Source organism: Etheostoma spectabile, chromosome 17 (genome assembly GCF_008692095.1).
Source record: "Etheostoma spectabile isolate EspeVRDwgs_2016 chromosome 17, UIUC_Espe_1.0, whole genome shotgun sequence".
NCBI lineage: Eukaryota > Metazoa > Chordata > Actinopteri > Perciformes > Percidae > Etheostoma > Etheostoma spectabile.
The window spans coordinates 23548104-23560953 of record NC_045749.1 but is presented as its reverse complement, the minus strand read 5'-3'; the positions used below and the strand labels follow the sequence as shown (position 1 = coordinate 23560953).

Here is a 12850-nt window from a genome sequence, read left to right as displayed (position 1 = left end):
TGGTTAAACAGAAAGGTCTCAAAGAGGTTTTAAAAAGGTTTATGTCTGTAGGGAACCTGTCCATAAAGTTGTCAGACACTTAGAATATTAATCTGGGCCTGTCAGTGGCAAAATAAATCTATTTTAGTGGACCTAATGCTGAACATTTGCCCCTTGGGGTTACATTGCAGAGCGGCCTGGACCAATTTCAAATATTGCTGTTTCTATAAGTCACTTACACACACTTAAAGAAGAATGGAGGGTAAGTGTTAAAGTGTGTAAGTTTGAGTATAGCGAACAGTGTGCGCTGTAAAACATTCATTTCTTTAACACTGCTTACATGACATGTTAATAGGGGCTATGGGATGCTTTTGGACAACACTTACTTGCCCCAGTGGTCCACTTACTACCCTGCTGGTGGGTACTGGGGGTACCTCTGCCAGCCTTAATGGATCCAGCTGTGCTGGTTTTGCTTATGTGAACAGCAAACCAGAGCCCGTCAGACAGGGTTTGAGATAGGATTTTAATATGGAATATAACAGCAGCGAATCAGACAAAAAGGCTTGGGTCTCTTTTTGTGTGAATAAATGTGAATAAAGTCTCAAATAAAGGATAGAAAATCATAATGATACTGAAGCTATCGTGCATATTTTCAAGTTTTTAGCGTGTAATGGGGAATGGGGGGGGACATTTACTTTACATGTCCCCCACACTTACAAAAGGTCTGAGTGTAAATGAACGCACCATAAATAGGCAAGTGAGCAAGTAACTAAGGTTGTGTCAGTTGATTGACAAACTCATGTAGATTTAGGCAATAATAAAATAATATATAATAAAAAATGTAAACCCAAAAACTAATGGGAGGAAAACTCATTACATGCAATTATGATCAGTGTATGGAATCAATAGAATTTGCAGGAGGCCACCAAATTCCACGGTTCCAAGTGATGCACAATTCATGGTGCTATCAGCGGCGGCATGCCACTTTTTGTATATTTGCCCCTCCAGTGATGTGTTTGTCCTGCGCTAGAGAGAAAGGAGGGGTCTACTTAGTGTTGGACTTCTATCTTTGATGAACTTAGATGTGGTGATGGAAAATAACCAGGTGATCAAAAATCACAACATAGGTTGGTCCTGTGACCTCAGCACTCTGAGGGTCAACATGCAGGGTCACAGAGTAGCAGATGGGGTTCATGCTGCACACATGTCAAATCAAAGTTGGTGAAATGACCCGTGTCCGAGTTGTAAACAGTTGTCACGTCAACATCCTATCCATAATTATAATATATCAAATATAATAGCTCAAATATCTTTTTGTGTTCCTCTCACCCTCCCAAATCCATGGTCAAGGCCGGGCTGAACGCACAACGCGGACAGTCTGTGTCTCATATTTCCCATACACACACACACACACTCATGGTCAAGGACGGACTGAACTGGGCTGTTTTTCAACAACGCATTCAGTCTGTTTCATACTTCCCTTACACACACACACACTCACATCCACAGACACATACACCAAATATTCCTTCATGTATGTAGTCTTGTGCATTATGTTGTATATGTATTATCTAGCTATCTGCATAAATCTTTTTCAGAGTGTGTGTGGCGGCGCTTTCACTAGCTGCGGCTCGGAGGCTCTCTAAACCCTCTAAACCGTATTTCGTTGCATTGTACCTGTACATGTGTAATGACAATAACGTTGAATCTAATCTAATCTAATCTAATCTATCTGGCTTGGTACAACCTTTACGCCTTATATCAGCCAAAGACTGTTGTCCAAAATGACAATGAGTGTTTCTGACCCACACGTGACAATTTCTACAACCTTCTAAAGTCATCAGTGACAGAAAACATCACACCACGGCTTCCCATCTTGTTATCTGGTTAACTTGATTTACTTCTTTCTTCCCACCCACACAGATATCGCACAGATCAAATTACAGTATCAGTTTGTTCAGCTGGTCCCAAATATCCATGCCCACTGGGAACTACGGGCAAACAGTAGGGGGCACTTTTAATGCAGAAAAAATGAGCAAAACAATATACATTACACAAAAGATTTGCCTTTTCATAATATCTGGAGCAATGAAACCAATACTTTTGTCTCACAGCACAGGGAAAGTGCTCCACCCTGGCTTGAAAAAACAACACTTCTGATAAAACATTGCAAAAACAACACTAAGTTATCTTTTTTGGAGATAACACCCGCAGCTGCTATACAGTAGTTATTGAGATCTGAGTGAGTCCGGACAGCAGGCTCTGGATTCTGTAGAAAAAAAACTAAGGTTGCTCACCAAAGGAGAAAGGCAAATTGCCTGCAGACATTGCTTTTTTTCTTAGCAGTTTCAGCACGCATTTTCTCTTAGTGCAAAGAGTGAGGGTTGTAAATATAGTATCCTCGGCACAGAAAACTTTGGCAGCGCTACACAGCTTTGTTCTCTGTGACACAAGGCCAGAATTTATGACCGCTGCCTTGAAGACTTTACCTTCGCCGGGAAAAATCTGGGTCAGTTGAATATGATTATTGGTACTCTCATTCAGGAGTTTGATAAACCTGTGTTAGATTACCATCCCATATCAAAACCTTAACCCTTGTGTTGTCCTTGGGTCAAACGGACCCGTTTCAAAGTGTTTTATATCAGAAATATGGATTTTGTTCAGCCAAATTGCCCAAAAATAACCTGGATGATTCCATACAACATTTTTCAGGTAAAATTGATGATTACTTTCATTAAATTGTATGGGTGTTTTATTTAATCTTATAGCATTTGATTTTTTTTAATGGTTTCAAAACAGTATCCAGACTAAACTTTGACATCTACCCATCTGTGATCCACTCAACAATCCTCTGATCTTAGTCAAAATAACTCATAATTTCTGCCTTTTTAACTAAAAACGTATGTATAGTTTGATACAAATGAGGTTTGTTGACCATGAATTCCAAGAATAAGTGTAAAACCTGTAATTAAACCAGCTCAGGTTTTTAAAAAAAGCAACAAAAACATGGAAACGCATAAAAAAATATTCCTTTTCAGTTTGGACCTGGAATGACAAGTTCATGGTTAACGGGAAGACAACACAAGGGTTAAGGCTCTGACACATCAGGTGTCGGACTGATCCTTCGGCTCCAGGCGGTCCAAAACGTTCCCCAGAACACACAAAGCCATGCGGAGCGTGTGCATGTGTGCGAGGTGTAATACGTCTCCAGCACAGAAGGTGGCGCTAATCTGGATTGTCGTCCAAAAAACTTAAAATCCGAAATGAGGATCTTGTGTTTCACGAAAAGGGATCACAGAAGCGAGAAATAAGGCCGTGCAATTCCTGAATCTGTCTGTTTTTTTGATCGACAAAGGTCAGTTTGAAAGATTAGATTAGATGTTGAGAGCCGTTTGTCATGCTCATCCCGCTTGCGTTATAACATAAGTCCTAACATAACCCCAACAATCAGATGGTTATTGAGTCCGACTGCCGCCCGCCAATTCAACATCATCATGTCAAATCAGCCAAAAATGGCAACACACGGCTCCTCCGACTGAGCACACCGAACAGACTCGAGTCCCCGACCTCGCCAGACTGTCTGACGGACAATAACCAGGTTGATGTGTCAACACCTTTAAAACTAAGACTTGAAAAAAGCTGATAGAAAGCACTAAAGACGTCTGACGTATTTGCTTCACCATTACATTTGACTTTCAACCAATTTGTTTTGCTGTTTTCACATGTGGCGTTAATCCAGCCCGTTGACTTTCAGCCTGAAGTACGGGTCAAGCTCCTGCAACAGAGCTACACCCTGAGAAAAAAAGAAGTATACGTAGTATAAGTCCCACACCTCTTTGGTCTTTGTCATCCTGTCGTCCTTCTGCAGGCTGCAGATGTGCCTCTGCAGCTGGAGGTTGGTCTCCTGCAGTTGGCCGATCTTCTCGATGAGTTGGCAGATGTGCTCCAGGTAACCCAGGCCTGAACCCAGAGGGCTGGGACTCTGCTGGGCCTGGACAAACAGAAGGTGTAGTCATTGTACCAGATGTAAGCTAGACATTTTTTCATTCATTTTTTTATTGGTAGACTTAACATTTGCATTGTGTTGGATCTGAAAGGACGTCATTTTGGCAAAACAATTAGAGATTTGCTTTTAAGTACTATCACATTCATGATAGACATCCAGATTGAATCATCATGCACATTTGGGGTGGATATCACCAAAAGCTTTCACAATACGATATCATATCGATACTATTATTGCGATGTTAAACATATTATTATTACCTTGTTCCAACTTCAAATGATGTTCCAAAAAGGAAACGTTGTCAACATCTGTTATATCTAAAAAGAAACATTTCTATGTTTGTTCATATCCCTTTATTGTTATTGCTGCAAAACGGGACAAACTTACCAACACATATATTATTATAGATCCATATTTGCCATCTGTGTATTGATACAGTATTGCCTAGGGAAATATTGTGATCCTATGCTGGATCAATTGTTTTTCCCCCAACCCTAATGTACCTAATGTATTGTTTATGTCAGGATGGAAAAGCTTCTCTGACAATATCTCCATGGACACTGATATGAGGGAAGGGTAGGAAGACCTACTGTAACGCACCAAGTCAAAAACAGGAGAAACCTTGGTTCAGCCTTTGCTTATTGGCCTTTAACACATTTGGATCACGGTGGCCAAGGGGCACAGGCCCAAGCCAGGATGGCGCTCAACACTTTCAGACCCCTAACCCTATATAAACAACAGTTCTTCTGTCTGGATTCTTTGGGGAGTTTAATTCGTATTGGCTCTGGACTGGTATGTACTGCCTCCCGGGCCCTGTTCAGTTTTTTGGTTTCTCCAAAGCTGGCTCAAAATGTGTCTGGAACTGTTGTTGTAGCAACAAGTCCTTAATCCCAAACCTCTATACGTGCAAAGGTGTATTGACAGTTTGCTGGCTCATGACCAGACTGTTTAATTCGAACCACCATATATAAATATATATTATGAAATAAATGTGCACAATAAAGTTTGGAAATGTGCAAAGTCTTTGGTTAATATACCCCATTGTAATATCATCCAAAATAACACATTCCAATGGTAGAAATTCAGTAGTTGTTACACAATTAACAAATCTTTGAGTTATCCTGTTATTAAGAGCATAATATTTACAGTTAGTGCATGACCAAGAACTCAGGGAGGATGCAAAGAACGGAAACCTTGATTTGTGTTTCTGCTCGACCAGGAGGTGCAGTTTCTCAGCTACGCAAAATAAAAGGACTTTTGGAGCAAATATTTATCCAATGATTAACATTCCTAAACGTGTCCCAACAAAAGCAGGATGTGAGTTCAGGACGGGGTCTTCACCCCCTCTTTTCTGTGCCGCTAACACCGAAACTCGAGTCAGGCAACTGGGGGGGAGATGGGGCCTAACAATGGGCCAGAAGCCATAACTGACATCACTCATTTCCTCTAATGGACAAACCCTCATGGATCACACATCCACGAACCCGTTCCCACACGAGACACTGTATGGACAGGAGCGTTTGCAGGAAGTGCAGTGGCACGGGGGGGGGGGGGGGCAATAATCAGTCATCATAGAAAATCTGCTTAGAAGTATTGGAAACATTTGATTGGATAGAACAACATAATGTAATTATGCCAAAGAAAACCTCACATTCATTATAAGTTTCCTTTTAAACAAATTGTTTATCTGAATACATTACACATACGTCTCAGAATTTTGGATGGTCGTCATGGAAACATGAATTGGTCATGTGACAAGGGCTGGGAAGATTGGCAGAACAGGCAGCCAAGTGACAGTCTCTGATCAATGGGAATCACACTTGTCAGATTGACAGCACACTAGCCCAATGGTTGGGTGGGTGGGGGGGGGTCAATCTTATTACAGCGGGGTCTCACCTCGTGCCCCCATCTAGCCCCGCTCCTGTATATGCATGACAGTTTTCATTGCCTTGAGCTTTTTTTCCATGTTCCTCATAGTACATAATATGGGAATTCATCATATTTTGAGCTGGGACAAAGGTACATTTAATTACAGCTCACTGGGCAATTATGCTAAGTTGTATGCAATGTTCATATTTTTATTCAAGGAGTAATTTATCACCAGTCCTCCTCAGCTCTATGGAGCGTTTTAGCATCTTGTAGCACATTGTTTGGAATTTACGACTCGCACATTTGCTGTTTTGGTTCACTCGCACTGCTCTCATCACCTCATCACTTTTGGACACAAACTACATCTATCAGCTTCTAAGGGTTAATGTAATATTTATCGGTTGGATTTCCTCATCTGTTGACTTTACAGCATCCAGGCTACCAGACCTCTTGTATTTTGGTGGCTAATTAAGATAAGGAAGGGTATTCCTTCCAGGAGATGACCCTCACTTCCTCGGGGGGTAGCTGTTGATTAGGGGGAGGGTCTCTAACCAGAGGCTGTGCAGGCTCAGACAACATTATCAGGGCTGGGGCTGATCTTATCCATGGCCCCACAGAGACCACTGAGTGATCCACAGACGGGAAGACAGAGTAAAATTCAGGAATGCCCTCTCATGCGTGCATAGACCCATTTTAAAATGGGCAAGCACATGCAAACAAACACACACACACCCTGTTGCACTTCCTCTGAGTTTCCACTTACAAGGCCCAACAATGTCTCCCACATGGAACTGACTAAGGTGACAAGGATGTGAAATAACGCAAGTTTGGATGTGGCTAGAGGCCCACAATGACTGAACAGCATGCGCTTGTGTTTTATGCAATACTGAATCCGATATTGTTTGAGGTGACCACTAGTGGCTGACGTCAGATCAGGACTCTCGGTTGTCCCATTAATCTTAGCAGGAATTCAGATAAACAAAGCCTTGTGAGTGGAAGAGAGCCAGGAGAATATTGGATGTTACTAATCCGAGTTCCTCCCCCAAAACAAACTTGATTTGTCCGGGTGTACCTGCAATTTCATTATTTCTGTCAACGCCCACACACATTAAACTTCAACTTTAAAAGGTGAATGTAATGTAATAAAGATGTTCTAGCTGAAAGCTTAAAGGTGCCCCGCCCAAACTGGCCCAAATGGAGCTGAGTCTTCCTGCAGGCTTTCTATCCCACGCTAGAATGGCTACAGAGTCGCTCTCTGCGTTACTGTGGGACATTTGCTAGGATGATTTGGCCGAATTCTTTACCTTTTCACAATTAAAAAAAGAGCATGATAAGACAATAACATCCAAGATCACCGTGGAAACTGATGCCTTCTTTGACCCGCACTTGTAGATATTTCCATTATCTTCGGTACCTCCAAAATACTTTCCTAAAGATGACAGTGTTGGAAAGGAATGAAGCACCAGATGTGTAGAGCGTCCAGATAGGGAGGAAGGTACGGGCTAAGCCAGACCCTTGGGTTTTCAGCACACACAGATAGTGTTTCTGCCTCGCTTGCAGTATATCTTTCAAAGCAGTCAGGCAGGAACCGGAGGACACTATATGCTGGAGTGGTTCTGTCCACTGTTACTTTTGGCACCGGACTATAACTTGGTCTTTTAATGAAAATGTATACAATGTTAAGTCACATTTTAGTCTAGTTCCTTAAGGGAAATTTTTGCTATTTGCTATTTGATGTCCTCTATGCATTCTGAAATGTGCACAGTTTCCCTTGATCATCTATTGCAGGGAAAAGATAGTTTACCAGGAAAAATGTGTAGCTGTAACAGTTTTTTCATCTCTCAAATGCAACAATGGATTATGAACATAAAGTTGCATTGTTGGAATATTTCAGAGGACTTTATAGGGCTGATACTTTCCCACTTTCATTACATAAAACATCACGTAAAATACAGACGCTTGGTCAGGTGCATTTGGCGTTGTTATTGATGCTGAAAGTCTCCTTTAGCGTCTGATCTAAATGCAACAGTTGGGTTTGGGGTTGGGTTAGGGTTGAAACGTAGAGCCCTGGATGGGCGCTGCAAGGGGCACGGGCACAACCAACCACCCCATGCTGCTTTAATACTACTCGTTACCATTGTCTCTTTTAATACTGTAAATATCCAGCAAGTTCCAGAATGCACTTTAGATGGAGCACAACTGAGCCCTGGGACGGTTGACCACCTATTTGTCCTTGCATACTGTTTCCTTACCGACAACCTACGAATCTATAAACATAAAAGAGTTCAAACTAAAAGTAACAACACAGTTAATGTAATAATGTAACGTTAGTATTATGTTAATTTTTTATATACACGTGCTGGACGGGATGTTTTTATGGTATGTTCGAGCTGATTTGTTGACTAACTTTTAGTCCAAATGTTGATGAATTCAGTCTATGCATTTGTTACTTTTCCCTCTTGAACAGGTAACGTTACCTAACATTACTGGAGAAGACATAACATTACTGAATGCAAGAAGCTGCTTATTAATGCAGGTTGAAGTCTTTGCATTTAACCCCAATCAGTTCAGTTGTTGATTATTTTTTGGTCACATTATTGTTCAGCTTGTATTCATTGCCAGAAATGTAACAGACTTTACAAGGGTGTTTTGGGGAGGCAGAAGCTCAGCCTGGAGGGAGTTGGGTTGGGAACCAGAGGGCCGCTGGTTCAAGTCCCAGTACGGACCAAAGTATAGAGTGTGGATTGGTAGCTGATGCGAGTTCACCTCTTGCTCCTGCTCCCCCCCACCCCCCCTCCCGCTGGCAGCCCACTCACTCTGACATCTCTTGTCCAACAAAAACACAGTGCAAATTGTAATTTGGGGATCAATAAACAGTATAAATTAATTCAAGTACAGGGAATTGAAAATGGAAATCTCTGATCACTGACTGACTGACTGACTGAAAACAACCCTTCAAATGAAGGCAGGAACACATCTGTGTTGTTCTCACTTATGTTGTGCAGCTGAGGAATTCAAGTCAACCAAAAGCCTCCAGGCTTCATTAATTACATTTCACACTAGCACTGATGAAGGTATGCTTTGAAAATTGATACCGCGTGTGAGATCAGACGTGCAGAGGTCCATGGGATCACTGTTACTACCTGATGTTGCAAATATGACAGCAGTGCACTCAATGACACAGTCTCTCTTGCATCTGAATCTTAAAACTTGCAGAGATGATAGAATCCATTGTTTTATTCAATGCCATACTTCACAGAGGAACAGAGTAGAAGAGAAAAGGCACGTGGGTTAAACATTCAAAGTTCTTCATGTTCACATATTTGAGGCATGACAAATCCAATATCCCTCTGCCGCGGACTACAGAGTTCCATTAAGCAGGGAAAGGAATTACATTATTAGCTGTGGTGACAAGTGATAATGATGACCGTGGGGGCAACACCACATTACCTTCATGTACCTCTAGAGTCCGTCACGCTGGGCCCCTAAAAGCCACTGCCACACGCCATTACCTTACAGGGGCTCCAGGGACCTATCAAAGAGCCTTTATCTGGATAAATATGTGAGTAATTTGAGATATTTGACACCTATTTGATGCATCCAAGTAGGCCGCCAAGCTCTGGGCTTGGAAAAAAGTGTGGGGGGGGGGGGGGTTTGATTCAGATGAGAGAGGGGCAGGTGGTCAACGACAGTATCGCTAGAAAAATCTCTAGTCCCTCCGAGAGGACAAGGTGCTGCATGACATGCGAGTCCATGGAAAAGCTGCCGTGCACTGTAAAGCATGCCACCCCCCCCCCCCCCCCCCCCCCCCACCCCCCCCCCACCCCCCCCCCCCCCCCCCCCCCCCCCCCCCCCCCCCCCCCCCCCCCCCGACTGCCCTTTGTGTGAGTGTGAGCTTGTGTCTTGGCTAGCCCGATGTGCCAGCAATGATAAAAGCCTTGTCTTCAGAAAGGCCTTTGAGCTTGACATTGCTTTGGAAGATGGAGGAAGAGGAGGATGGTGGACAACCATTGGACGGATTGCCATGCTCCTATCAGGATGAAAAGTAATAGTTGATCCCTGGACCTTTCATTTTGATTTGTCACATACTTCAATTTATGTTCAAATTCCTGCAAAAATGATGAGATTCCCATCAGGCTTAGCTGTACTTTGTGTGTATTGTTAATTATAAATGTTTGCATGCTACCATGTGAGACACAGACGGTAACAGTAGTAAACCTGACCCTTGTTAAACATAAGCCTGTTAGCATTGTTATTGTAAGTATGTTAGCATGTTGGCGCTATAGTTATCATTTAGCTTGAGACAAGCGTGCCTTACAGAGCCGCTAGCATAGCTGTTAACTCCTGTTCTGGAATAGAGGCCAGGCTAAATTGCATAGTAATGTAATGTTTAGGGAATGTTGTCATAAAGTTAATCACAAATTAAGTATCAGTCAAACTGATTTTTAGTAGGTCTATTTTGAACTGGTAAAAATGTCAATACAAATGTTAATAATACTTATAAGGAATTTACTCTTTCAAACTATATCCTTTTTTGGGAAAGTAAGATTGTAACTTAAAAGATGCTTTAAGCCTTTTTTAGTCTTGCCTCCACAATGTACCTCGAATCCAAAACGTGATTCATACACGTGTATTAGATTTTCCCTCTGATAGCTGCCGAGAGAGAGACAGTCTCAAAGCCTGACTGGGGTGGTTTCAGGAACATCAAACAGCTGATTATGACTTTGCAGCTTCCACAGCTGTCAGGTGCTCTCTCTGTAGAGCCCACTTTGTTCTTTCATTTTGGATGTGAACAAGAAAATAACTATTTTTTTCCCATAACATGGATAAAGCATGCCCCTTGTGAATGAGTACAGTGGCTTTATTTGTCTGTGGCATAGGAATAGGTGAAAGGTACAGGTATAGGTACAGCTTCAGGGCTTTTCACATTCTTTTATTCAACTACTTTGTTAAAGACACAATCTGAAAATCAAAGGACCTTGGCGTGTTAATCATACCTATATATGCACTAAATGTACTGTGAACCTTATTGCGATTGCAGTGATGCAATAACCTGTTGACATAGATGGAAAGAGTTTAAAATTAGAGATAAGGAAGGAACCATTATTGTCCATATTCAGTTTTGTCCTCATTCAGTTTTGGAAGCACTAAACATACTACATACTCACACACAGAAATGTATTGTAAATGTAAATGGTCTGCATGTATACAGCGCTTTTCTAGTCTTGGCGACTACTCAAAGCGCTTTACACTCTACAGGTACCCTCACTTTTCACACACACATTCATGAAAACACTGGTGGCCGAGGCTGGCACACAATGGGCCACCTGCTCATCAGATAAACATTCATCCACATTTACATCTACTTGTCTAGACTAGAAGGAGAATCAGGGTGGACCCAGAAATTGCTGGAGGGGCTATGTAGCCTATCCCATCTGGCCTGGGAACAGGGAAGGAAGGTCTCCAAAGAAGAGCTGGAGGATGGGGCTTGGGAGAAGAACATTTGGGCTACCTTTGTTACCCCGCACCCATATAAAGTGCAGAATATGTATGGATATCAGTGGATGTTCTTCTTACCTCACTAAGTTTGCAGCATTCGTCCATGTACTCCCTCAGGCTGTCACTGGTGGCACTCCTCCTTATAGGCTCCGGCTGACAGTCAGTGGCTGGCATGTCATCGCAGGCTCCTGTTGTGTCCTCTAAGCAGGTCCTTTCACTTACAACACTGTTCTCCTTGAGCTGTCCAGACATCATCCCCTCATGTCTTTCAGGGCGGATTCCCGAAGCCCTACACTGGTCTCCGTCCACGTCCTCACCTATGTGCAGTTCCACTCTCGCAGCTGAGCTCAGTTTCTCTGAGTGCATGAACACATTATCCTGAGTATCCACTGCTGTGCTCAGACTATTATCTACTGATTCCTCTGCCTGTTTAATCTCTGAGCCCTGTGCGTATGTGACTAGTTTATCAGGGAGAGTGGTAGGGTCAGAGTTTAGGTTGCAGGTGTTGCAGGAGGACTCTCGACTGTGGACCATGAAGCTCTGCTCAGAGCCTGTCGGGGTGGACGGAGAGTTAGCTCCACTGGTCAGCTCCACTCCTGAGTCCTCCGACTCAAACTTGTACAACCTCGGCATCTGAGAGTGTAAGAAAATGGCAGACAGGTAGTCAGAGTCCGACTCCATCCGAGGCTGTCCGGACTTGTCATCAAGATGGGAATTCACCTCAGAGGCTTTGGTGGGGTCCGAAATGTCCTGCTCTGTAACGGACACTGTGGAGATGGTGGACACGTTGTCTTCGGCCATCAGGAACCTCTCCTGGAAGTTGCTGAAAAGCTTCATTTTAGTCAGGACAACCTCACTGTCCAGTACGGTGTCTCTGTCTCCTTTTCCTGTTGAACAGATCAAGAAATATAGATTTATTCTATAGGCCACATCTCAACAAATCCCTCAATAGTATGAAGTGAAGTGTTTTTTGATCTGATGCCTTTATTGGCAAGACGGCATTGCCTTAGAAATTGAAACTGTTTTCTCACTTGACATAGCAATGGTTGAGGTTTGGTCAGGTTTATGCCCAAAAGGACTAAGTTAGGGAATGATCCTGGTTTAGGTTGAAATAACTACTTGAACAAGGTTTGGGGTTGTTGACTCTATTCAAATCAACTACCTTAGTCAACAGGCCTTTGGTTGACTTGTCTGCACTGTATTTGGTAACACTTTACTTGAAGGTATCTCCATAAGACTGACATGACACTGTCATGACACATGAACCCTAACCATGACTTGTCATGACAAAACCAAATGCCACTTACTAAAAGAAGTGTCATGTCAGAAACATGACTTGTTTATAATGTTGACGACACGTTCACGCCAGTGTCATGTCACTCTTATGTAGATACCTTCAAGTAAAGTGTAAACCTTCATATTGTATGTATTACTTTGTCATTTTAATTGTGTATTGTGTTTTCATCTGTATTTTAATGTAAAGCATTCTCTTGGGGG

The 12850-nt window shown here is 42.5% G+C and overlaps 1 protein-coding gene across 1 annotated transcript in view; it reads right to left on the bottom strand.

The window, feature by feature from the left end:
- Positions 1–12850, bottom strand: part of si:ch211-250c4.3 (uncharacterized) — a 47584-nt gene that overhangs the window by 17484 nt on the left and 17250 nt on the right. Inside the window, exons 2-3 of the mRNA XM_032542007.1 lie at positions 11432–12240; positions 3812–3970 (exon numbers count right to left, since the gene is read on the bottom strand). Of these exons, the coding sequence (XP_032397898.1) occupies positions 3812–3970; positions 11432–12240 (968 nt within the window). The remainder of the gene's footprint in view (positions 1–3811; positions 3971–11431; positions 12241–12850) is intronic.